Source organism: Rissa tridactyla, chromosome W (genome assembly GCF_028500815.1).
Source record: "Rissa tridactyla isolate bRisTri1 chromosome W, bRisTri1.patW.cur.20221130, whole genome shotgun sequence".
NCBI classification, from domain to species: Eukaryota; Metazoa; Chordata; class Aves; order Charadriiformes; family Laridae; genus Rissa; species Rissa tridactyla.
In genome coordinates this window covers 19,859,997-19,887,232 of record NC_071496.1, presented here as the reverse complement: position 1 = coordinate 19,887,232, position 27,236 = coordinate 19,859,997, and the positions used below count along the sequence as shown (strand labels likewise).

The following is a 27,236-nucleotide window of genomic DNA, read 5'->3' as shown; positions in this document are numbered from 1 at the left end:
TTCAGATCAGCTCTCCAAGTTGTGTCCCCTCCCAGCCTTCAAGCCCACCCCCAGCCTACTTGCTGCAGGGGCAGAATGGGAAAAAGAGAAAGCCTTGAATCTGTGCAAGCACTGTTCAGCAGTACCCAAAATACTGGTGTGTTATCAATACTGTTTTAGCCACAAATCCAAAACAGTGCCATGCAGGCTGCTACAAAGAAAATTAACTCCATCCCAGCCACACCCAGTACACCTTGGTAAAATGTTTCAGTGTTAATTACTTTAAATTAAAATTTTCAATTTTAATTTAATTTAAAGCAGTTATTTTCATTCTGACATTCTTGAATTTAAAATCCATTGATCTTGTGGCATCTTTGTCTATCACAATGAAGTATTCTCCCTTAAGCTCACTTAGGCAAACTTAGGTCCTTCAGGAATGAACATAGTCTAATTCAGCTTTTTTGTAGGCTTTGAAGCTGTTTTCTTGTCTGAACACCTTCTTATGCTTTTTCTTTTTAATTCTAAGCAGGGGGTAAAAATGTTTATTCTCTCTATCTTTAACTCCTGAGATTTTGAGGTATTTTTCCTATGGTGCTTGAGAGATGGACTAGTGGAAGTGCCTCACCTAGCCTCTGCTGCCTCAGTCTGGTTCCAAAATGGAGATGGAGTTGCTGTGTGTAACAGCTGATCCCAACACTTGTTGGGCTGAAGGAGCAGCCACAGGAAACCCCTGCAGCTCTGCTGAGGGAGTAGCAGATGCCTTGGCTGCCCAGCTTTGCTCACCCTGAGGGGAGCAGCCATGAGATAAACCCTAGGCCAACATCTCTAGATGACTGACTGTGGCTCAGATGCTGGCTCCTGGCCAACATAACTCTTCAAGTATGAACTGATTTGACAGCTACTGTAGCCACCTTGCTCTGGTATACCCATGCAATGACTCTTCTTTCAAGCCTTTCCTTTCTTCATGAGCAAACTGTGTTTCCATGTTAATCTCAACCTCTTTTACTCTTGCAGGGTGCTGAAGAAAATTCCAAGTCTGGTACCACATCCCGGTCAGTAATGACCCCACAATCCTCCCTAGCATGATGGAGTGTAATTGCATATGTGAGAATCCAAAGAGGAGAAAGCAAGTAAATCACTTCCTCTTTCTAACACATTTGGCTAATTGTGTTGCTCAGAGCACAGTCTTTCACTTAGCAGCCACTACTTTCTTTTGCCACTCTGGGAACATGTAGACTCCAGCAGTAGTACGATTTACATGATTTTTTTTTTTCTGAACGTGAGCCACCTTAAACAAACAGCTTTCTCGTTAATCACTTTGAAACAACTCGAGTTAGATATCAAGAGGAAGAAAGGAGTACTCTGCCTCCAGCTGGGGGATGCCTTCCTCATGGAGGCAAGCTGTGCAGCTGCATGCCAATCCTCCCTAAATATGCTCTAGTGCCACTTGAAACTACATAGGAAGACTATGAAATGCATGTGTGTTTGTTAGGGGGCTCTGATTTTAGACAGGAAAAACCGGAAACAAAAAAACCCACCACACTACACTACAGTAACGTGTGGCCTAGGCCAGGTTCCCTGCCATGCTGAGCGGGTCATTGGGCGCCCGCTGGGCCGGGCCGCGCCCTGCCCCCTCACACAGGAGCTGCAGCGGACACCAGGAGCGGTCCCGGCCCCAGCGCCCGTTCGCCGCCGCCGCTGCTGCTGCGGCGGGCGGGCGGGCGCGTGCCTGCTGCTCCCGGCAGTATCCGGCGTAGCAAGGAGGCCGCTTTGGCTCCGCCACCCCCTCCAAGCGGCCTTTCCTGCCGCCATGGCCCGGCGGCGCTGTCCCCTCCCGGCTGTTGCTCCTCCTCCTCCCCGCTCTGTCCCAGGGCGCAGGACTGACATCACGTCCAGGGTTTCTATCCGACTAAGGGAGGGGGAGGAGGAGGAGGTTGAGCGGAGTAGCAGCGTGATGGCGGTGGTCGAAAGGACTTAAGAAACGGCGGCGGAGCGACACAGCACCTACTCCTCAGGCTTCTCCCTGCTCGTTTTGGGGGCCTGTTGTTCAAGCCGGTGGAGGCTGTAGGCTAGCCCGCCGCGTGGGGTTATAAGGAGACAGCGGCCCAGGCCCTGAGGCGGCCGCAGGAGCAGCCTCCGGTCCTAGGTTACAGCACAGACCTTTTCGTGGGGTGTAGCACCGTCTCGGACCAGGGCAGCCCTAGGGAGGCCGGGCTGGGCGCACGCACGCAGGTAGGCAGAGGCCCACCGTGGCTTTTTTCCCTTTCCCTGGTCCGGAGTTGTGCGGTGGCTGTCGCTTTCGAAGATGGATGGGGAGGCGACTGGTGTTGAGAAGAAGGGGTTGGATTCCCAGCGCGAGGCTGGGCTCCTAGGCCCGCTCGTTGTTTTCCGAAGAGGGAGGGAGGGAGCGAGCTGTGAGAGCTGAGGCAGGCAATCGGGGTTGAACCTCTTTCGCTGGCTCCTGCGGGGGGAGCCTGTGACGAACCGGCTGGGAGAAAGGAGTACGGCCTTCGCTCTTCTCTGGCCATGGGGGGGCGCTGGGAGAAGCGAGCACGGAGGATAGCGGCCGCCTCGGCAATACTGCCAGGGAGCCTTGGCCGGGAGCGGCGCCTGTGCGGGTCGCGCCACCAGCAGAGGGCCGTCTCCGGAGACGGGAGGTGAACCCGCGGGAGGTAGGGAGGGAGACCTGGACTGGTCTCTCCTTGGGAGCGGTCAATCACGGGAGGCCGTGAGAGCGCGGTGTGGGTGGTCGGGGAGGATCGTCGCGGAGCAGGGAGCGGGCGACAAGGAGAGTTTCGTGGCCGCTAAAGATGTTTCCTTGGGCCCAGGGAGTGCCGGTCCCGGAGGCGGCAGGGTGTTCGCGCCCTGGGCGCGGGAGGGCAGACAGCGCGGAGCTTGGCTTCGTTGGGTAGCAGCGGCCGATCCGCGAGGAACCACCAAGCTGCTCGGCTCGCCGCCGCGGGGGCCCCAGTCTCGCTTCGCGGCCTCTCTGGGGTTACGGGGCTCTTTCCTATCACTTTTCTTCCGTCATCGCCTTTGTTTGTTGGCTGGAGTGGCCCTGGTGTCTGATATGGTGCCTGAGCGCAGGGTTTTTTCCGTCCCGGAACGAGGCGGCCCCCGCCTCCATCATGAGCTGTAGGTTGGGCTGTATTAGAGGAGAGCACCTCGAGGTAGGCAACCTGCAGGCAAGCCCCTAATCGCTTTCACACCACTAAATCTGTGAGAGGAGCTGCTCTTTAACTGATTATCAGTGAGTTCGTACTTGCACTCCATTTAAAGTGAGCCTAAACTTTTTCTAGGTGCATCTGACACGGTAGAGATCTGATTGAAGATGTTCATGTATACAAAATAACAATCACTCCATCTGTGGGATCTTGTTAGCTTGATGTAGTTGAGCCAGTTTTTTAAAATGGGACAGTATTTTCCTGCCTCTACCCCCAACTGGATGTAAACATTATGACTGTGTCTGGAAATGCTTCTGATATGTTTGTTTTGTGCATGAAATAATTTTGCTAATTGGATCTTAGAGCATTAATATCCATAATTTATATTTATGTGTTTTGTTAAAAGTTAGATCTGGTTGTTCTTATGACAGTACTATGGCATACCAAAAGCTATTTTTCAGTTAAAAAGAAGATATCAAATGTGATAGATGCTCACTTTCAGTGCTGTTGTGACAGGACAGGTTATTTTCAGTATCTTTCAGTTGTAACCATCAAATATTTCAAAGTATGTCAACATTTTCCTTTACTGCTTTAGGTAATTTGGGAAAAATCTTCAGTACCTGCAGAGAACAGTTGAGTAAACAAGTCACCTGGAAAACAGAGTACCAAGTAGATTCTTGATATCCTCCTGAGTGGACTTCTCTTAAACTTCTTAATATTTACAATGAATGGGCACAGTGATGAAGACATTGTAAGAAACAGTAGTGGAGAGTCAAGGTAAGTACTTTCAGTCCTTGGCTACGTATTCTCCTGTATTTTGTTTATTAGAACTGGTTTACGTTTTAACTTTGTGCCAAAGTTTCCTGGTGAGCAAGTAGACCGTTATTTAGGAGGACCAGCCATGCTTTTTTACAGATGCTTAATCTGCTTGTTAGAATCGGTTAGCTTCATTTAATAACTGTAAAAATCATGTGTACATACAATTTTAATACTATTTAAGCTCTAACAGCACCCATTACTCTTTCCTCAAAAGTTGTCTGAAGTGTCAAAAGCTGAAACAGATTAGATATTGAAATGTTAAAGTAAAACTTGTGCCTATGAAGTGCAGGGCATGCATGCATAATATGTGCTGTATAAACCCTGAACTAGGCTATCTCTAAAGTTGGAACAGTGGACTGTTAATTCTATTGAGGTTTCCTTTTTTTGTTGAGTTGTCAAAGCAGTATAATGGAAAGCGTTAACTTCATGTTTGTTTTCCAAAGTGAAAGTACAGTTTTCCCAGCTGTTTTCTTAATTTTAAAAAAAATTAAAAATCCACCCCTCTAATGTCGATTGCTGGCATTCTAGGATGTGTAGATGGTTCACTTGGTTGGAAAAGCCTGGTTAGAACTTCCCTGCTGCAAGATGAGGATAACAATGAACTTGTAGGGGTGGAATTAAATTCTTACTCTAGAACACTTCTAAGTTCAACAAGTATCTACTGCACTAAGAAGTTAATATTTCTAAAACTGGGAATATGATGGATACTGCAGATTTAAGAAGACAGCAAACTTACAAATAGAAATAGTTGTGATCATGCTGTCAGTCTACCCGTCTGTCTGTCTGTCTCCTCTTTCTGATCACAGTCTGTTGAACCTGTTAGTTGATTCCATCAGTCAGAGGTCACAAAGAAAACTGAGTTCTGTGGGCTTTATGAAAACAGCCAGATGGACAGAGGGGATAGATCTAAATTATTGCCAAGTGAAGAAATCCAAGAACAACATAATGGCCAGCTGATCATTCAGCATGTGCTGGCCATTAAGCTTGCGTGTAGCATAGTGAGTAATGGGGTGGGAAGAAGGGGGAAGAGAGAAGTGTTTAGGTGATATTAGGTGCAAATCTCTACTATGAGCAGTAAAACTAAAGAAACTTTAACAACTTCTGTGCATTTTTTTATGTCAAGCTTCCATGTCATACCTAGAAATATTCTAGAAAGTCGGTAAACTTTGAATCTTGTGAATAATTTGTAAGCTTGTTTTGGTTTGGTTTGTTTTTTTGTTAGATTTCTGCTTCCAGTAAAGATGGTACTTGTCTAGTTAGCAAACAAATTTTGGGTTTCTTCTAGTAAGTGGAAAAATATTCCTGATTACTTATATTAAAAAAAAAAATAAAAATCAAACAAAAATACCCACAACCAAACCCCAAACAAGCCTTGTCAGTTGAGTAGAGGAATATGAACAAAATAAAAAAGTGTGAACAAAGCTAGTCTTCTGAACTTTTAGAGAGTTATAAATAAGACCTCCAATAAACATTAACTTATCGGGGACAACTCTGATGACTTTGTATTTATGAAGTTTTTTACTACTTGAAACGAGCCACCTAGCTAAAGATAATGTAGGAATAATGCTATGTATCAAACTATGACCACTTGTAAATACAGAATCACAGATGACAGGGGTTGGAAGGGACCTCTGGAGATCATCTAGTCCAACCCCCCTGCCAGAGCAGGGTCACCTAGAGCAGGTTGCACAGGAACGCGTCCAGGCAGGTTTTGAATGTCTCCAGAGAAGGAGACTCCACCACCTCTCTGGGCAGCCTCTTCCAGTGCTCTGCCACCCTCAAAGGAAAGAAGTTCCTCCTCATGTTGAGATGGAACTTCCTATGCTCAAGTTTGTGCCTGTTACCTCTTGTCCTGTCGCTGGGCACCACTGAAAAGAGCCTGGCCCCATCCTCCTGACACCCAGCCTTTAAGTATTTATAAGCATTGATAAGGTCCCCCTCAGACATCTTTTTTCCAGACTGAAAAGACCCAAATCCCTCAGCCTTTCTTCATAAGAGAGGTGTTCCAGTCCCCTAATCATCTTGGTAGCTCTCTGCTGCACCCTCTCCAGCAGTTTCCTGTCCCTCTTGAACCAGGGAGCCCAGGACTGGACACAGTACTCCAGGTGCAGCCTCACCAGGGCAGAGTAGAGGGGGAGGATGACCTCCCTCGACCTGCTGGCCACACTCTTCTTGATGCACCCCAGGATGCCATTGGCCTTCTTGGCCACAAGGGCACATTGCTGGCTCATGGTCATCCTGTTGTCCACCAGGACTCCCAGGTCTCTTTCAGCTGAGCTGCTCTCCAGCAGGTCAGCCCCCAACCTGTACTGGTGTATGGGGTTATTCCTCCCCAGGTGCAGCACCCTACACTTGCCCTTGTTGAATTTCATAAGGTTCCTCTCTGCCCAACTCTCCAGCCTGTCCAGGTCTCTCTGTATGGCAGCACAGCCTTCTGGTGTGTCAGACACCCCTCCCAGCTTTGTGTCATCAGCAAACTTGCTGAGGGTGTGCTCTATCCCCTCATCCAGGTCATTGATGAATATGTTGAAGAGGACTGGACCCAGTACTGACCCCTGGGGAACACCACTTGTCACAGACCTCCAACTAGACTCTGTGCCCCTAATCACGACCCTCTGAGCTCTGTCTTTCAACCAGTTTTGAATCCACCAGTATATCCAAGTTATTCAAAAGCTGTAACAATTACCATAAGACTAAATCAACTAAATATCAAAAAAGCATCCAGACAACTTTATTATAAGTAAATATCAGGAAGATGCAAATTACTTAAAACAGTTGCCTGTGAAGTGAGACTCTGTTCTGCATCTTAAATGTGCTGCTGAGCACATTTTAAAGCTTTAAAAAAGTTTTAAAATGTTAAACTTTTTTTCCCCTAGGCTTGTATCAGTCATTAACCCTGTAGCCTAATTCACAGACAGATCTCAGAAAACCTATTTGTATGCCTGCCATTTGCTATCAGGAAACTGTAAATGAAGGGTGAATGCTTCCAATATTAAAGAATTGAGCCCTTTTTCTGTCCAGCTGAATTTCATTATTAAAATAATTATTGTGAAAGGTGTTTGATGCTTATGGGGTACCTTAGTATGACTTGCCTCAGTTGTTGTTGTGGTTTTTGTTTGTTGGTGTTATGTCTTCTCCCCCCTTCTTCACGTTTTCCCGAACTCTAAATGATTTTCACTAGGAGGAAAATTCCTTAAGCTAGCTGTAACTGCAGACAGATATCTAACTGTAATCAGAGTAGTGAAGCTGCATTTAGTCTTCAAAATATGGTCTGGAAATATGAATTCTACAGAATGGAAATAAAATCAGTAATAGCTACTATTGATGGCAAATTATCATTGCTGGGCTTTTAGAGTGATCCTGTTCCATTCAAAATGCTAGGAAGAGAAGCAAAACAAGTTGAGAAAGAAATTGAGAATTGCTGCTGGGAAGAAACTGCAGAGAGAGTCAGACTTTCAGAAGTAGGTAGAAAAGGAGAGATGAAGGTAGATACAGTGACAATTCTAGGCAGCAGCATTGGTGATACAGTTGGTAGTAACGACAATGAATCTTTGAAAAGTATGTCACTTTAAAAATATGACACTTTACAAATGTAGCAAGGCCGTTTTTTCCCTCTTTGATGTCTGTGTAAGCTTCCATGGTTGTTGCTCTGGTGTGACAGTCCTGACTTCAATTAAATATAGCCAGATCTAGGGGAGCCACGATCATTACTTTGGAAAGTAAAGAAAAGCAATAGATCAGGGCTGGCTTTACAGAAATACACAACCTCATGGATACTGCTTTATATTGTTTTAAAGAAACTCTTACTGTGAATTGCAGTAGTTGTGGAAAGCCTGTAGTATTCTCAGCAATAGGAGGGCTATAGAAGGGGCTAACTGGAAACCTTAGATTGTATACACTGGCTAGCACTGTGGTAAGGAATTGTAGCAGTCTTCTATTCCCTGTGACTGGCTGTGAAGAAGCATTTCTGAAGCATGTGGGGGAAAAAAACAGCCAATTTGTCATGCTCCTGTGTTCCTTTCCACTGTTGAGTCTCTTCATCTGGCTGGGAGATGACCAGAAATCTTTCCATTGATGCAGGTGCCAAGCCTGAGGTTCTGTTTGGCCACAAGTAGAAGCGAATCTCTTGTATTTTCATGGTTTAATAACTTGTTGTTGCACTGTTTGGACTTTCCTTGTCCATGTTAGCAACCTCTGAAGCTATAAATTTGTGCTAGTGCCAAGCACGGTGAAGGTTGTAGACCGACATAAACATTATCATGTAATCTTGCTGTTTGATGTTAGAATTTCTGTGTAATAATTACAGTGGAGTCTACTCTCCAGTTTTTATTTACTTGAAATCACTGCTCTGGAATGTTTTCAGTAGTTCTAGGTGAAATATCACAGATAAACATTATCTGGATAGCAAGCAAGTATAAGCACAAAAACTTTATAGCAACGCTCTGAGAAACTGACTCTTAAATTTAAGAAAAGCATTTTTGTGTAGTGTTCTTGAAAGCATTCTGTTGCAAACTTGAATAGAAGTAAATACATGTTAGTTAGCTAGCATTAAGGAAGCTTAATGAACAAGGAAGGGCAGTTATAGCTGAAATGCAACACAAGCTCCAGGTAGAACAGGGAATGCAGAAGTGAAACATTGGTGCCAATTGAATAGCAGTCTGTTTTCCCATCTCTTTGCTCTTCCTATGTTTCCTGTAGAACAAGACATGGAGCATTTGAGCAGACCTTATTTCTCTGTAGGTAAAAAAGGGTGTGCTCAGTAAAGCTTATCTGGAAAGTAGCTGGCTGGGTTGCTTTGTACTTCCTTTTTCCAGTAAGCAGAAAGCGTCTTCTTGCACCAAGGTCCCTTACCACTGTTTATGTTCTTGAAAGCTGATGTTAATACAAGACTGTAATTTCTGTGGATTTAATTTGCTTTGTTGATTTAATAGTCCAGGGACCACAAAAGATAGTTAAGTAAAGCCAGCTCTTCAGCAAGCTTGAATTTACTGTATAAACTCATACCTTCCACAGAAGATTAAAAAGATAAATTGAAAGCCGCTATTCTAAGTTCCTGCTTTCAAGAAACCCAAGTGGGAGTTAAAACAAAGATTCCCCAAGCATAATTACAGAAGTATTCTGATCTGTTGGTTTCTTTTTGGTAGAAATAGGTAATACAAATTAGGAAAAAATAAAAGGAAAAAGTATCTATGTATAGAGAGAGTTGTATTGGGTTTATGTGGCAAGGTTTTGGTAGTGAGGAGACTGCAGGGGCAGCCTCTGTCAGAAGAGACCAGCTGGACAAAGCCAGTTCCAGCTGGCTCCAAAATGGACCTGCCACTGGCCAAACATGAGACAATCAGTGAAGCTGGTGGCATCTCTGTGATAACGTTTAAGAAAGGGTAAAATGCTGTGCAGCAGAGTGTGTATGGAGGGGGGGGGAATGTGAGAGAAACAGCTCTGAAGACACCAAGGTCAGTGAAGGAGGAGGTGCTCCAGGTGTCGAAGTAGAGATTCCCCTGCAGCCTGTGGAGAAGACCACTCCAGAGCAGATATTCACCCTGCAGCCTGTGGAGGACCCCATGCCAGAGCAGGTGGATGTGCCCTGAAGGAAGTTGCAGCCTATGGAGAGCACATGCTAGAGCAGGCTCCTGGCAGGAACTGTGGCCCATGGAGAGGAGCCCACAGAGAAGCAGGTTTTCTGTCGGGAACTGCAGCTCCTGGGGAACCTATGCTGCAGCAGTCCATTCCTGAAGGACTGCACCCCGTGGAAAGGACCCATGCTGGAGCAGTTTTTGAAGGACTGTCCTGTGGAAGGGACCCCATGTTGGAGCAGGGGAAAAGTGTGAGGAGGAAGGAACAGCAGATGAGCTGTTATGAACTGATTGCAACCCCCCATTCCACGTTCTCTCCCCCCCCATGGGGGGAGGAGGTAGATAGTTGGGAATGAAGGAGTTAAAGTGAGCCTGGGAAGAAGGGGGTTAGAGGAAGGAAGGTGTTTTAGTTTTGTCTTTGTGTCTTACCATCTGTCGTGGTTTTGGCCAAATTGGCCAATGGCCAGCGACAGATGCTCTCCCCCCGCCTCTCGCAAAAGGAGAGGAGGAGGGGATTTAGGAGTTTAGAAGGAACTAAACTACTCCAATGAAATATTAATAATAAGATAAAAAGGAAATAATGAAATAGATACAGTATATACAAAACCATATTAAGCTCCCAGGATGACATCACTGGCAGGCACTGGGGAAGTCCCAGACTGGACTCAGCAACAAGTGGGAACTGGGTTCCACAGATGGAGTCAGGAACACATGGATCGGGATCAAAGGCAGATGAACAGACAGGTTCCTCCTCAGACATCAGCCATTGAAGAAAGAGAGACTGACCTTTTGATCCCTCAGCTTTTATACTGAGCATGGGGCAGATGGGATGGAATACCCTTGTTGGTCAATTTTGGGTCACCTGGCCTGTCCGCTCCTCCCTGCAGGTGTGACCCCTCTATGCCTTTCTGTTTCTGACCCTCCAATGGGGCAAATAATGAAATTAGCTGACCTTGGTTGTTATAGCAATAAGTATAATCAAGACCCTCTCTGCATACCGTTCCTTGGCACAAACTGTAAATATTGGTCTTATCACTCTGAGAATGAACCATTTTCTGCACAATATGCTGTTAATTTCAGAGAGTTAGAAGAGGCCTAGCTAAGAAGTAAAATTACTGAACAGAAAGTTGGTTCTGTTTTACCTCAAACCAGAACACCATCCTACTTTATTTTTAATTTTCAATAAATTAATTTGAGTTGTCAGCCTAAGTCAGGAAAAGGGAATAGAGTTTGTGTTTCAGAATAGATGAGGATGGGAAATAACACTTCTTGGTAGCCTGAACTTAATATTCTTTGTTCCCTTTGCTTTAGTGGTGATGAATAAGTTGAATCTCTTTTACACATCTAAATTAGATTGAGTAGTTCAGTTTTCTTTAATAAAAAAAAAAATCCCACTTGCATTGTATTTGCCTAAATAAACTTACCTATGAACTTAAAGAATTTGTCCTTTAGTGTCTGTTACTTCTATTCATTCTGGAAAGGGCTCTTCATATTCAAGTGCATGACCTTTCCTGGACTTCTGATTTATTAAAATAACAGTGAACTGTCATCTCAGATGCTTTTCAAAGACCTCGCAGAAATTAATCTTTTCTGGTTTTAATGGGTTAAACTTTTATTTTGCTCAAATTGATATTCTGCTTCCTGTTGTTCTTAAATTAGAGGATTGTTAAGGCAGTCTAATGTAATGAATGCCCTCTAAATCAGCAGTGATAAACCATCCTCTCTTGGGTCCTTTATCAACCTAGACCTTATACAGGAGTCTAAATGCTCTAACAGTGGTTTTGCAGCATGGCTTGTGTAGCTTTCTGTCTTGAAGTTTCTCTTCCTAGTGCCTTGTATAAATTAGCTGACTGTTCCTAGTTGTGTGTTCTGATCAGGGGGACCTTGTTTTAGCTTCACTAGCTTACCTCTTAAACCTAAGACTACTGAAAAGAACTAGTGACTCTGTGACAGAACATTTGCTTGCAAACAGGGCGTGGCGCAGCAGTTTGCATGGAAGGGCATGGAAAGCTCAAGAGGGGAGTTCAGCTGGGGAGAGGGAGCTCAGCCATGCTATCTACCTGGCAGAAAGCTGTGTCCTCTGTTTGCCAGAGCAGATGTAGCCACACAGATAGACCTCCCATGGAAGCATGCAGCCACCCAGGTCTCTGGCTGCAGGGAGTGCCACAACCTCTCACAGCTAATGGATGGTAGAAGGGATGACCATTGTGTGAGGTGCAATCAGGTGGATGATCTACTCAGCCTGGTGGCAGAGCTAAAAGAGGAAGTAGAAAGACTGTGGATCATCAGGGAGTGTGACAAAGAAATAGATTGGTGGAATCAGGCTCTGACCTCCCTGAGAGAGAAACCAGAACAGACACAAAAAGAAAACCCCAAGTTAAAGGAGATCTGGTACCCTCCCCCTGCCAGACTGAAGGCAGTGGCCAAAAGGAGAGCTGTGAATGGAGGCAAGTTTGTGCTAGGGGCAGCAAGCGAATGCCCTCCTTGCCCACCTCCCCTAACCAGCTGCCTCTGTATAATAGGTACAAGGCTCTCAAGGAGGTAGGCCAGCCCATGGATGATATGGAAGACGGTCTGACTACACCAGAAGAGTTGCCAGGACTGGAAAGGCCTACCCCCTGTTTGACGACCACCTCCACAAGGAAGAAGAGGCGGGTTGTAGTTGTGGGTGACTCCCTTCTGAGGGGAACAGAGGGTCCAATATGCTAGTCAGACCCTCTTCATAGGGAAGTATGCTGCCTCCCTGGTGCCTGGGCCAGGGACATCACTAGGAAACTTCCCAGCCTGGTTCGGCCCTTGGACTATTACCCACTGCTGCTCTTCCATGGGGGTGGCAACAGGTAGCCCAAAACCAACCAAAAGAGACTTCAGGGCCTTGGGAAGGTTAATAAGGTTAACCTAGGGTGCAGGTTATCTTTTCTTCTCTTCTCCCAGTTACAGGCAGAGACTCTGAAAGAAGCAGACGTGCTCAGTCTGTCCATACATGGCTCTGTGGCTGGTGTCACCACCATAATTTTATTTGTTTTTGACAATGGTCAAGATTAAAGGGAACACAGGGGCAGGTGACATTACAGTGGGGGTCTGCTACAGGTCACCTGACCAGGAAGACGGAGCAGATATATAGACAGATAGGAGCAGCATCACATTCACAGACCCTGGTCCTCATGGGGGACTTCAACTACCCTGATATCTGTTGTAAGGACAACACAGCGGGGCACAAGAAATCCAGGAAGTTCTTGGAATGTGTCGATGACAACTTCTTTCTCCAAATGGTTGAGGAGAGGAGCCACGCTGGACCTTGTCTCATGGTCAACTTGTTGTTTACCAGGACTCCCAGGTCCCTCTCTGCAGGACCCTACGCTTGCCCTTGTTGAACTTCATTACGTTCCTCTCTGCCCAGCTCTCCAGCCTGTCCAGGTCTCGCTGAATGGCAGCACAGCATTCTGGTGTGTCAGCCACCCCTCCCAGCTTTGTATCATCAGCAAACTTGCTGAGGGTGCACTCTGCCCCCTCATCCAGGTCGCTGATGAATATGTTGAACAAGACTGGACCCAGTACTGACCCCTGGGGAACACCGCTAGTTACAGGCCTCCAACTAGACTCTGTGCCGCTGATCGTGAACCTCTGAGCTCTGCCATTCAGCCAGTTTTCGGTCCATCTCACTGTCCACTCATCTAACCCACACTTCCTAAGCTTACCTATGAGGATGTTATGAGAGACAGTGTCAAAAGCCTTGCTGAAGTCAAGGTAGACCACATCCACTTCTCTCCCCTCATCTGTCCATCCAGTCATGCCATCATAGAAGGCTATCAGATTGGTCAAGTATGATTTCCCCTTGGTGAATCCACAGGGGGAATCCATGGGTGAATCCATTGGGAAAGAACTTAGGTTCTTAGCTTCTTTTAATAAAAGGATGAAAGGAAATAGTCTTGCTATCATGAAACTGTGTTGTGTTTTGGTGGGTGTGTGTGTTTTCTCTTTCCCCTAATAGAACAGCTATCTTAAAAGTCAAATTTTGGTATAGTCTGAAATGCTGTCACTTGTAGCTTGCAACGATTATTTCTAGAAAATATACATGTTGTCTTAAACTGTATCTCCTTTCCCTTTCAACCTCAAGAAAGATTAAACCACTTCTGGCATCTGCTGATAGAAGTTGTTGGAGTGAGAGATTGCTTGTCTTTCAAGTTCTCAAAAGAATGTGAACTTTTCCAAGCTGATTATGATTGGTTTTGCCCTATAATAGCTGTTACAGTATTCATTTTAGCAGGTCAAGACAATGTCATCTGAGCTCCTAGAAATGTGTATGAAACTTCTATATCTTGTATGTCCTTTCCTACGAGCTTCAAAAAAAGTCAAACAATTAGATTTTTAAAACTGTGGCAAACAAGTTCTCTGAACTTACATTGATGCTGGTAGATGTTGCAGTGTAATGAGTTCTGCAGTGTTTTTTTAGAAAGTTAAATAGATCTGTTATCATTGTTGTTGCTGGTTTCTTACAAGTATTACTTCAAAAACAAGCAAGGCATTGCTTTATCTTGGAAGCTGATCATGCAAATTGGTAATCTGGCTGATGCTGATGTGTTTCTTATACTACCTACATATTCTAATATGTAGGTAGTTACCTTTTGTCGTGGTTTAGCCTCAGACGGCAACAAAGAACCACGTGCCGCTCGCTCGTGCCTTCCAAACACAGGAAGAATCGTAAGAAAAGGCAAGACTCTTGGGTTGAGACAAAGGCAGTTTAACAGAACAGCAAAGGGAACAGGCAAACAACAACAACAACAACACGGATAGGGGAATATACAAACGCGATTACGGAACCGCCGCTCCCTCGCCGCTCACCAGCCGGACCCGGGCCGCCCCAGCCCGCTTTTAAGCGGCAACTTCCTGCCCCCTACCCCGGCAGCTCAGGGTGGGCGTGGCTCACATGGCATGGAATACCAGGAAAAGTTAACCCTATCCCCACCGGAACCAGGACATTATCCACCCCTTATTCCATACCATCTATGCCATGCCCAGCAGGTTCCAATGAATTGCCACCACTTTCCCCTGTTATATATATATATATATATATATATACACACATATAATACCCTTAGTTTATGGGTCATCCCTCCAAAGTGTCCGTTGAGTTCTTTTAATCCACGGCTTTGGGCTCCATCTGTTAGAACAGTCTCTCAGGGCAGGTGAGATGCTGGGTGGTGCTGGTCTGTTGCATGCTGTATTTTTCGGAGCTTGTGACTGGTGCACCTGGTGTGGCTCATGCACGCAGTCTGTAGGCTGAAGATGTAGATCTTGAGGAAACTCCTGGGCGCCGGCTGCTGAGATCAGTTCTTATCCCATCATCCCTGTGCCTTACTTGTAGTACAACTGATAGCAATTATAGCAATGAGGACATACAGTGACAGTGTTACTTAGCAATTAACAGCACACAATCTGATTCATTGGCTATTCTCGCCCAAAATCAGATCTCCATGAGGTACACATCGGACTTCCCCATCCTTCTGCATCACCCACCAAGTGCACCCAGGTCCTTGGGCAAAAGCAATCCCACGGATGGGTTTGCCTTTGCCTGAGGCAGGACTAACCCAGACTGTCTTCCCTAGCATATTCTTCATGTGCACTACGGGGACTTTATCCCCTTCTACAGTACGTGGAAGTTTTGATTGGGCGGGGCCAGCTCGATTGTTAGATCCCCTGGTGTTAACTAGCCAGGTAGCTTTTGCTAAATGCGTATCCCAGTGTTTGAAAGTCCCACCACCCATTGCTCTCAGTGTAGTTTTTAACAGTCCATTGTATCGTTCTATCTTCCCAGAGGCTGGGGCGTGATAGGGGATGTGATACACCCACTCGATACCATGCTCTTTGGCCCAGGTGTCTATGAGGCTGTTTCGGAAATGAGTCCCATTGTCCGACTCAATTCTCTCTGGGGTACCATGTCGCCACAGGACTTGCTTTTCAAGGCCCAGGATAGTGTTCCGGGCAGTGGCATGGGGCACAGGGTATGTTTCCAGCCATCCAGTGGTTGCTTCCACCATTGTGAGCACATAGCGCTTGCCTTGACGGGTTTGTGGCAGTGTGATATAATCAATCTGCCAGGCCTCCCCATATTTGTATTTCAGCCATCGCCCTCCATACCAAAGAGGCTTCAAACGCTTGGCTTGTTTGATCGCAGCGCATGTCTCACATTCATGGATGACCTGTGCAATAGTGTCCATGGTCAAGTCCACCCCTCGGTCACGAGCCCATCTATATGTCGCATCTCTCCCTTGATGGCCTGAGGAGTCATGGGCCCACCGAGCTATGAATAGTTCACCCTTATGTTGCCAGTCCAGATCCACCTGAGCCACTTCAATCCTAGCGGCCCGATCCACCTGCTGGTTGTTCTGATGTTCCTCCGTGGCCCGATTCTTTGGTACGTGGGCATCTACATGGCGTACTTTCACAACCAGATTCTCTATCCGCGTAGCAATATCTTGCCATAGGTCAGCAGCCCAGATGGGTTTGCCTCTGCGCTGCCAGTTGCCCTGCTTCCACTGCTGTAGCCACCCCCAGAGAGCATTTGCCACCATCCATGAGTCAGTGTAGAGATAAAGTACTGGCCATTTTTCTCGCTCAGCAATGTCCAAAGCCAGCTGAATAGCCTTCACCTCTGCAAACTGGCTCGATTCACCCTGTCCCTCACTGGCTTCTGCAACCCGTCGTGTAGGACTCCACACAGCAGCCTTCCACTTTCGATGCTTTCCCACAATACGGCAGGACCCATCAGTGAACAGGGCATATTTTTTCTCATTTTCTGGCAGTTTATTATATGGTGGGGCCTCTTCTGCACGCGTCACCTCCTCCTCTGGTGACATTCCGAAATCCTTGCCTTCTGGCCAGTCCATGATCACTTCCAGAATTCCCGGGCGACTGGGGTTTCCCATTCGAGTTCGCTGTGTGATCAGTGCAATCCACTTACTCCATGTAGCATCGGTTGCATGATGTGTGGTGGGGACCCTTTCTTTGAACATCCAACCCAGCACCGGCAGTCGAGGTGCTAAGAGGAGCTGTGCTTCTGTACCAACTACTTCCGAAGCAGCTCGAACCCCTTCATATGCTGCCAATATCTCTTTTTCTGTTGGAGTGTAGCGGGCTTCGGATCCTCTGTATCCACGACTCCAAAACCCTAGGGGTCGACCTCGAGTCTCCCCTGGTGCTTTCTGCCAGAGGCTCCAGGTAGGGCCGTTCTCCCCGGCTGCAGTGTAGAGCACATTTTTAACATCTTGTCCTGCCCGGACTGGCCCCAGGGCCACTGCATGGACTATTTCCTGTTTGATTTGTTCAAAAGCTTGTCGTTGCTCAGGACCCCATTTAAAATCATTCTTCTTCCGGGTTACTTGATACAGAGGGCTTACAATTTGACTGTAATCTGGGATATGCATTCTCCAAAAACCCACAATACCTAAGAAAGCCTGTGTTTCCTTTTTACTAGTTGGTGGAGACATAGCTGCTATTTTGTTGATCACATCCATTGGAATCTGACGGCGTCCATCTTGCTATTTTATTCCTAAAAACTGGATCTCCTGCGCAGGTCCCTTGACCTTACTTCGCTTTATAGCAAAACCAGCGTTCAGAAGGATTTGGACTATTTTACTCCCTTTCTCAAAAACTTCTTCTGCTGTGTTTCCCCATACAATGATGTCATCAATGTACTGCAGATGTTCTGGAGCTTCACCCTGTTCCAGTGCAGTCTGGATCAGTCCATGGCAAATGGTGGGGCTGTGTTTCCACCCCTGGGGCAGTCGATTCCAGGTGTATTGGATGCCCCTCCAAGTGAAAGCAAACTGTGGCCTGCACTCTGCTGCCAAAGGGATTGAGAAGAATGCATTCGCTATATCAATCGTGGCATACCACTTGGCTGCCTTGGACTCCAGTTCGTACTGGAGTTCTAGCATGTCCGGCACAGCAGCACTCAGCGGTGGCGTGACTTCATTCAGACCACGATAGTCTACAGTTAGCCTCCACTCTCCATTAGATTTTCGCACCGGCCATATGGGACTGTTAAAGGGTGAGCGAGTCTTGCTGATCACTCCTTGAACCTCTAGTTGACGAATCAGCTCATGGATGGGAATCAGAGAGTCTCGGTTAGTGCGATACTGCCGCCGATGCACCGTTGCGGTAGCAATCGGCACCTGTTGTTCTTTGACCCTCAACAACCCCACAACAGAAGAATCCTCCGAGAGACCAGGCAAGGCAGACAACTGTTTAACTTCCTCTGTCTCCAAAGCAGCTATGCCAAAGGCCCAATGGTACCCTTTTGGGTCCTTAAAATACCCTCTCCTGAGGTAATCTATACCAAGGATGCATGGAGCCTCTGGGCCAGTCACAATGGGATGCTTTTGCCACTCATTCCCAGTTAGGCTCACTTCTGCCTCCAGTACAGTCGACTCTTGGGATCCCCCTGTCACCCCAGAAATACAAATGGGTTCTGCCCCTCTATAGCTTGATGGTATTAAAGTACACTGCGCACCCGTGTCCACTAGAGCCTTATACTCCTGTGGGTCTGATGTGCCAGGCCATCGAATCCACACCGTCCAATAAACGCGGTTGTCCCTTTCCTCCACCTGGCCGGAGGCAGGGCCCCCCTAATACTGGTCATAGTATCCATTACTCACTTCTTGCAGAAATGACTTGGAAGTTCCTTCAAGAGGATCAGAAGCAAGATCAGGCCTTCTGCTTTGTCTGGGGAACGGCCCACTGGAAACTGGGGCGGCACTTTTCCTGGAGGGATCCCCTTTTGTGGTTGTCCTTCCTTGCAACTCCTGTACCCGTGTCCGCAGGATCGAAGTAGGTTGTCCGTCCCACTTCCTCATGTCCTCTCCGTGGTCCCGCAGGTAGAACCACAGGGTGCCTCGTGGTGTGTACCCTCTGTACTCTCTCTCTTGAGTGGGGAAATGCCTGCTTCTAATAGCTGAGATACTGGCCCGTGCAGGTGGGGAGTAGGACATATTCTCTTCAAGTTGCTGGACCTTCCGCGACAGTTTCTCCACAGCTGAGACAAGGGGGGAAGAGAGACTTTCTTCGTATTGCTGGAGTCGGCCAGCTACCTCATCCACCGTTGGTCCCTCTTCACCTTTCCATTCCATTACTGCCAGGGAGTTGGCATATGACGATGGTGCGCTCCGTACAAACTTCCGCCACATGGGCCTTGTGCATCGCACCTCATCAGGGTCTGTGGGTAAGTCTGCATTGTCCAAGTCATAATAAATCATCTCCCGCACGGCTAATTCTCTCAGGTACTGGATACCTCTTTCCATGGTAGTCCACTTGCTTGGCTGACATACAACATCCTCGCTGAAGGGGTACCTCTCCCTCACGCCTAACAGGAGTCGTTTCCAGAGGCTGAGGGCTTGGGTCTTTTTCCCGATCGCCTTGTCAATGCCGCCTTCCCTAGACAGGGATCCCAGCTGCCTGGCCTCCCTACCCTCTAATTCCAGGCTACTGGCCCCATTATCCCAGCACCGGAGCAGCCAGGTGACAATGTGCTCGCCTGAAAGTCGGCTAAAATCTTTTCGCATATCCCGCAGCTCACTCAAGGATAGGGATCGAGTAATTATCTCTGGTTCTGCCTCTTCCTCCTGCTCTCGTGATGGCCCTGGTTCATCATCATCTCTTACTAAGCGAACTGATTTCTTTGTGTACTTCTTCTTCTGTATGGGGGCAACTGATACTGGCATGGGTTGGTTCCCTGGTTCAGTGGCAGTGGCTACCACGGGGGTTGCAGTAGCCGCAGTGTCTGTCGCAAGGATTGCAGTAGCCGCAGTGTCCGTCGCAAGGATTGCAGCAGCCGCAGGGGCCGCCGCAGGGGCTGCAGCAGCCGCAGGGGCCGCCGCAGGGGCTGCAGCAGGGGCTGCAGCAGCCGCAGGGGCCGCCGCAGGGGCTGCCGCAGGGGCTGCCGCAGGGGCTGCCGCAGCCGCAGGGGCTGCAGGTCTGGTTTCCATCTCTTCCCCTTGAGGGTGCTGCATAATTCTGAGCAGTGCCTGGTAGATACTGGCCAGGGCCCAGCACAGCGCGGTGAGTTGTGCCTCTCTAGAATAGCCACAGCATTTTCCCTTCAAATATTCTACCACTTTATCAGGGTCCTGTAATTGTTCAGGGGTGAAGTCCCAGACCATTGGAGGTGAGTAGTTCTCTAGGTACCTGCCCATGCTCTCCCACATGCCATGCCACCCCTGACTATCCAGCCTCGGAGCAGATCTCCGGGTGGTAGTCTTAAATAGTCGCTTAACCCTAAACAAGACCTGGAACGTATTCAGGAGACATAGCACTAGGAACACGCTAGTTTGAGTATTCCAAGGATATTCAAAATTCTCAAAAGCTGTCATACCTGACCCGAAGGAGAAAAGGGAGGCAAAAGGGCTGGGGAAATTATTAACAAATTCTGAGAGACGGTGCCCAATGTACGGACAGGACAGCAAAACCACATAAACACCCCAAAATAGCCGTCTGAACAGTGATGTTATTATATCATAAACAGATATCGCACAGGACAGCAGAATGATAATCCTCATCCCTGTTCCAGACACGGTAAACAGCATCGCAGGGAGTACATAAGCCATATAGGAATTTATGTAACACAGCCATGAGAACAAACCAAGCAACATGATGACCAGTGACTACTTACCTAATAAAATAAATGCATACAAAAAAAAACCCAAAACCGTTTTTTCCACGTTCTAGTTGGATTCTGTCGTTATCTCAACCCTTCGAGCCCCACGTTGGGCGCCAAAAAGGACTGTCGTGGTTTAGCCTCAGACGGCAACAAAGAACCACGTGCCGCTCGCTCGTGCCTTCCAAACACAGGAAGAATCGTAAGAAAAGGCAAGACTCTTGGGTTGAGACAAAGGCAGTTTAATAGAACAGCAAAGGGAACAGGCAAACAACAACAACAACAACAACAACAACACGGATAGGGGAATATACAAACGCGATTACGGAACCGCCGCTCCCCTGCCGCTCGCCGGCCGGACCCGGGCCGCCCCAGCCCGCTTTTAAGCAGCAACTTCCTGCCCCCTCCCCCGGCAGCTCAGGGTGGGCGTGGCTCACATGGCATGGAATACCAGGAAAAGTTAACCCTATCCCCACCGGAACCAGGACACCTTTTAAAGATAATTGAGAAATAAATCTTAGGCTGAAAATTTCCATTCAACTTCTGTTTGAATAGGTAAGTAGTCCTGTTAGGCAAGAGACTTTTTTTTTGTGGCATTGATACAAAGATGCTTTCTTTCAACTGCTGCAAACTCCAAATAGCTTGGTTAAGGAATGAGTTCATAGAATCATAGAATACCAGGTTGGAAGGGACCTCAGGGATCATCTGGTCCAACCTTTCTTGGCAAAAGCACGGTCTAGACAAGATGGCCCAGCACCCTGTCCAGCTGAATCTTAAAAGTGTCCAATGTTAGGGAATCCACCACTTCCCCAGGGAGATTATTCCAATGGCTGATTGTTTTCATTGTGAAAAATTTTCCTCTTGTGTCCAATCGGAATCCCCTCAGGAGTAACTTATACCCATTACCCCATATCTTTTCCATGTGACTCCTTGTAAAAAGGAAGTCCCCATCTTCTTTGTAGCCACCCTTTAAATACTGGAACATGGTGATAAGGTCGCCCCTAAGCCTTCTTTTCTCAAGGCTGAACAAACCCCGTTCTCTCAGCCTTTCCTCATATGGCAGGCTTCCCAGTCCTTTGGTCCTCTTTGTGGCCCTTCTCTGGACTGTCTCCAGCCTGTCTGCATCTTTTTTGCATAGCAGGGACCAAAAGTGAACACAGTATTCCAGGTGTGGCCTGACAAGCGCTGAGTAGAGTGGGATAATGACTTCTTTGTCTCTGCTGGTGATGCCCTTGTTGATGCAACCCAGCATCCTGTTGGCTTGCTTTGCCGCAGCAGCACGCTGCTCACTCATATTGAGCTTGTCGTCCACCAGGACCCCCAGGTCCCTTTCCACAGAGCTGCTCCCCAGCTGGGTAGATCCCAGCCTGTGCTGTACTCCTGGATTATGTTTTCCCAGGTGCAAGACCTTACACTTGTCCTTGTTGAACTTCATAAGGTTCTTGTTAGCCCACTCTTCCAGCCTGTCCAGGTCTTCCTGCAGGGTGGCTCTCCCTTCCAAAGTGTCCACTTCCCCACTCAGTTTGGTATCATCAGCAAACTTCATAGAATCATAGAGTTATAGAATGGTTTGGGTTGGAAGGGACCTTAAAGATCATCTAGTTCCAACCCCCCTGCCATGGGCAGGGACGCCTTCCACTTATCAGGGTACACTTGATCCCATCATCCAGATCACTTATGAAGATATTAAACAGCATTGGGCCCAGTATTAGTCCCTGGGGGATCCCACTTGTGACAGGTTGCCAGTTTGAAAAGGAGCTATTTACCACCACCCTCTGGGTGCGGCCTGTCAGCCAGTTTCCCACCCACCACACAGACCACTTGTCTAGACTGTAACGCATGAGTTTCTCTAGGAGGAGGCTGTGGGGAACCATATCGAAAGCCTTGGAGAAATCCAGGTAGACAATGTCCACTGCCCACCCCACATCAACCGAGCAGGTTACTTTGTTGTAGAAGGCGATCAGGTTTGTCAAGCACAATTTGCCCTTGGTGAATCCATGCTGGCTTTTCCCAATCACATGCTTCGTTTGACTTGTGATAGCCCCCAGGAGGATTCATTCCATAATCTTCCCAGGGACTGAAGTAAGACTGATAATTTCCTGGATCCTCCTTTAAGCTCTTCTTGTAGGTGCGGGTGACGTTAGCCTTCTTACAGTCTTCTGGGATGTCCCCCAATCTCCACAGCTTCTCAAAGATTACGGAGAGCGGCCTTGCAATGACGTCAGCCAGCTCTCTTAACACCCTTGGGTGGATAGCATCAGGGCCCATCAATTTTTAGGGGTCAAGTTCCTGTAATAGTTCACATACCAGCTCTTCCTTCACTGGCGATAGGTCTGTGTTTGCATCAGCCTAGATTTTTGTTCCCAAGGCCTGGGGCCCAACAGTGCTGGTAAAGACCGAGGTGAAGAAAGTGTTGAGAACCTCTGCCTTTTCAGCGTTGTTGGTGACTAATTTATCTCTCCTGTTTAACAGCGGGCTGATATTTTCCTTCTGTTTCTGCTTGTTGTTTACGTACCTGAAGAACCTTTTCTTGTAGTTTTTGACATCTCTGGCCAATTTCAATTCGAGCTGAGCTTTTGCTTTTCTAACTGCATCTCTGCATGCCCTGGCAATGCCCTTGTAGTTCTCAATGGGTGTTCGTTCACTTTTCCATCTCTGGTACGCTTCTCTCTTGGTTTTGAGCAGACTCGGAAGCTCACAGTTAAGGGGGTCTCTTGCTCTGCCTATTTCCCTTACCTTTAAAGGGGATGAACTGGTTTTGTGCTTCCAGGAGAGCGTTCTTGAAAAACTCCCAGCACTTGCTAGCTCCTTTATCCTACATAGAAGCTTCCCACGAAATCCCTCCCAATTGAGCTCTGAGCAAGCTGAAGTTGGCTCTTCTAAAATCTAAAACCTTTGTCTTAGTAGTAACCTTCAGTGCGCTCAGCAGGATCCCAAACTCCACAATATTGTGATCACTGCAGACAAGGCTATCACTAACCAAGATACTACAAAGCAGGTTTTCTTGGTTTGTGAGTAGCAAGTCCAGCAGTGCCCCATTCCTGGTTGGCACATCTAACATTTGTATGAGGAAGCAGTCCTCCACGCATTCCAGGAACTTGATGGATGACATGTGAGCTGCTGTATTGTTCTTCCAACAAATGCCCGGGTAGTTGAAGTCACCCATAAGAACCAGGTTCTGTTGACCCAAAGCTTGCTTAAGTGACCCAAATATTGCTTCATTGGCCTTATTGTCTTAGTTTTGAGGTCTGTAGCAGATGCCTACTGTAAGATCCCCCTTGGAGATGACCCCTCTGATCTTGACCCAGAGGCATTCGATAGGGCTTCCACAATCACTGTAGTTGACTTCTATACATTCAAGTTTCTCCTTACCATAGAGTGCGACTCCTCCTCCTCTTCTTCCCTGCCTGTCTTTACGAAACAGCCTATAGCCATCCGTTGCGATCCTCCAGTCATGTGAGTTGTCCCACCATGTTTCACTTATTCCTATGATATCATAACTTTCTGACTGGGTGTGGAGCTCTAGTTCCTCCTGTTTGCTCCCCAGGCTGCATGCATTGGTATACATACACTTGAAATGGTTGGTCTTCTGGTTCACATCTTGGGAGGCAGCTAAGGGACATTTGTTGCTGCTCTGGTTGGCCTTGCTTATTCCCCAGTTGGTTGCAGTGGCGTGGGTGTTGCCACTTTGGACCACTGTGCTCCCGGAAGGTAGCATACCTCAAGTGACTTCCTGTCAGGCCGGCAGATGGGCTCCTCAGTGCCCCTTAACAGAGTCGCACACTACGAGCACTCGTCATTTCTTTTTGCGGTATCCAGTGTGTGCTGCTGGTACAGTTTCTCCTTGCAGACCTTGCTCATGGATGTCTACAGCTGTTAAAGCTTCATATCTGTTTTTGGTTGTAATGCTGGAGGGTGGGGACTGAGGCAGAGTTCTGCTTTTGTGGGTCACAAGGTGCCTCATTCTCTGTGGTGTCTGCCACAGGAGCGTGGTTCTGAAACCACTTATCTATCTCCATCTCGGCCCCTCTAATACTGCACAGCCTTTTAACTGTTTCCTGCAACTTGGCCACCTGACACAACAGATCATCAACCAGTGCACAGCTTTTGCAGGTACTTTCCTTTTCTCCAGGAGAAGGGTCTGGGCACTAGTTGCAATATACTGTCTGTACTTCCTTACCAGTTCCGTCTGGGTGGAAGCATCAGACATCTCAGGGGCTTTCTCTGTAGAAACACTGGTTTTAACTCTGAGGCGAGTGCTCACCATCCTGGCAGAGACCTTGAGCACTGGGCTGCGGGCCTACAAGCAGGATGCACGGCCCTTCTCACATGCCTTGCTGCGCAAACTGCGTCACCCTCTCGATCCCTGTTTGCCCACCCTGTTCGCAGTTTTCCATTTTACTTTCGTGTGTGTGTGTGTATGTATATGTGTGAATATAAATATATATATTTTTCCCCTAGGTTTAAGAAAAAAATTATTTGTATGAGAGAGTAGAGGCAGTAAGTTTGATAGAGGGAGTGGCTAAACTGAGTTCCATGTTCTTAAGCCTTTTTATGACACCTATGTTTGTGTGATGTTGTATTTGAAAGATGCTAGTATTATGTTGTTATTTAAAAAAAGTCAGTTGAATATCATAGTTTGAAATACTGTCATATCAGTTTTACACTTTGTGAAAGAAGGAATGTTTAAAAAAATAATAATTTTAAGGTTTGTCCGGAGTACAGGAAAAACAAGGACACAGTCTGCACCTGGAAATATGTGACAGCTAGTGATTTGCCTTGGCATAAACTTGTTCTCTTCTGGCTCTTAGACTACAGTGATCTCAGTGGTAGAAATAAAAAAAAATATAAATTTTCTCTCTGATGTTTGGAAAAGTTGTGTTTTGTGTGTGTTTTTGGGGGAGGGGGGCTGGTGGTGTGGGTTTTTTTTAATGCTGAAAATTGAGCATTTATCCTGTAGCATTTACTGTATAGTGTGTGTTTTGTCTAGGGTTCCTCATCACTGTTACTGTTGGTTTAAATCCATTATATTTCTCAGAGGAAAGTCCTTTGATATACAGACTGTTGCAACTACTTGAGTTTTAAAAGTATTATGTCATGCAATGCTGCTTGTACGGTCTTAGCAATCTATAGTGTATCTTCATTGCAGAATGTACTCATATGTTGCCTTGCTTCCTACCTTCTTGCAGATACAAACTTTTGAGTTTTGGGTTATAATACTGACCTTGTAGGGGTTGTGTCTCCAAGTCAAAGTTCTACTGAAGCTTAGGGTAGAAATGGACCTCCCCCTCAGTGAGAACACATGATAAATTAAATGTGTGCTGGTAGTCCTCAGAGCCTTCCACAGCTGGTCATCCTGTCGCCAGTGAATAGGCAAGTTCTCCACACTTCGGTAAAAATGAAGTCACAGCTATTCAACTTGTCTGTTTTTTGTGTGTGCTGTAGTTACATCAAGACCTCTGTGAATATGTGGTACATATAAGAGGGTATACAGACAGAAACTCTAGTGTAGTTTCACACATCTGCATTAATTTGGATGACTAGAGTTGAAGTAAACTCTGCCCAGTATGCACTAGTCCTCTGTGCTTGAACTCCCATAGGTACTTTTTACCAGTGAATTTGAAACTTTTTAAAGCATGTATGAGCACTGCCATAGCATCTCAAGATTTGATAAATGTTTTAGCAAGGCGTTGTTTTCAAAAAAACTTGTTGATGCTCAGTTTGCTTTTTCCCATTTTCTTCTTGTGCTGATTTAACACTGTGGGATAAAACAGCTTAGTAAGACCTTGTGGATGTTAGGGTCTTTGAACTTTATATTTCTGTCTTTTCTTTATTCTAAGTACAAATTAGCTGTTAGTCTACAGTAGTGATCCTTCATTCTTCCTCATAGAGGGTTTCACTAGGGTAGCCCTGAAACAATTATGGTGAACTTTATTATTTGATTTTTTTTTTCATTGTTTCTTGTATTTTCCTTTCTTCATCTCCCCATCCCTCTTGCTTCTAGCTACAGATTTGTATTATAATCTTGTGTTTATTAATAAGTTAGTTGAATTTTTTTTTTTTAAATTTTTACTCTTTTTCAGGTGTTACTATTAGTTGATATGCAGTGTGGTCATATTACCCTCCTCGTGTCCAAATTGGGTCAATTTAATCATAGAATGGGTTGGGTTGGGTTGGAAGGGACTTTAAAGGTCATCTAGTTCCAACCCCCCTGCCACGGTCAGGGACACCTCCCACTAGACCAGGCTGCTCAAAGCCTCATCAAGCCTGGTCTTGAACACTTCCAGGGATGGGGCATCCACAACTTCCCTGGGCAACCTGTTCCAGTGTCTCACCACCCTCACAGTAAAGAATTTCTTCCTGATATCCAATCTAAACCTCCCCTCTTTCAGTTTAAAACTGTTACCTCTCATCCTATCGCTCCACTCCCTGATAAAGACTCCCTCCCCATCTTAATGTGAGAAGCAGGGATGATGAGATAAGTTTTAGTTTGCTGATCCTGCTAAGCCCAGTGGGGAATCCATTCCCAGGCAGCCATTGTTAAGAGGCAGTGTTGCCAAGATAAGGAATCTATGTATTTTGTCTGAACACTGAATATTGTATTATCCACATCTGTTGATGGATTGGTATTGCTTAATGGAGAGCATAGAAGATAGCTAGTTGATCTCTTAATAAAGAAAATGATTTGGAATTAGTCGAGTTCTTTACATCTAGTTCCTGAGCAAATACTTGCAATATCTATTAGACTTTTTCTTTCTATCTCACAATCCTTTTGTTTTTCAATTTGCGACTTTCTATGTTGAAAAACATTAAACTTTTTAAATTTCCCATCAACCGTGAATCTTACTGACAGAATTTTTGCTTATTTGACTAAATGTAGGATTTGGCATTTTTGGTGGCATTTTGTCACAGGGGCTTGTCTGGCAGGTATTTTTTTGTGTCTCAAGGTTTCTCCTTGCTGAATTTTCTTCTCTTCATGTACCATCTTCCACAGTCTTCGTGACGTTTACCTATGTCATTGTGCTATGCTGAGAAATGCTATAACGCTCT

The 27,236-nt window shown here is 46.4% G+C and overlaps 1 protein-coding gene across 6 annotated transcripts in view; it reads left to right on the top strand.

Annotated features, from left to right (window-relative positions):
* Window positions 1-1,883: 1,883 nt before the first annotated feature.
* Window positions 1,884-27,236, top strand: part of LOC128902076 (chromodomain-helicase-DNA-binding protein 1-like) — a 75,458-nt gene continuing 50,105 nt past the window's right edge. For 4 of the 6 annotated variants that reach the window (XR_008463611.1, XM_054184424.1, XM_054184425.1 and 1 more), the window contains exons 1-2: window positions 1,884-2,211; window positions 3,739-3,920. Coding sequence is in view for 5 of the 6 variants with exons in the window: in XM_054184424.1 (XP_054040399.1) it covers window positions 3,868-3,920 (53 nt within the window). In the remaining variant the exon portion in view is untranslated. Of the gene's footprint in view, window positions 2,212-2,826; window positions 2,888-3,085; window positions 3,150-3,738; window positions 3,921-27,236 lie in introns of those variants that run through there. The other 2 variants (XM_054184422.1, XM_054184423.1) reach the window with 2 other exon arrangements.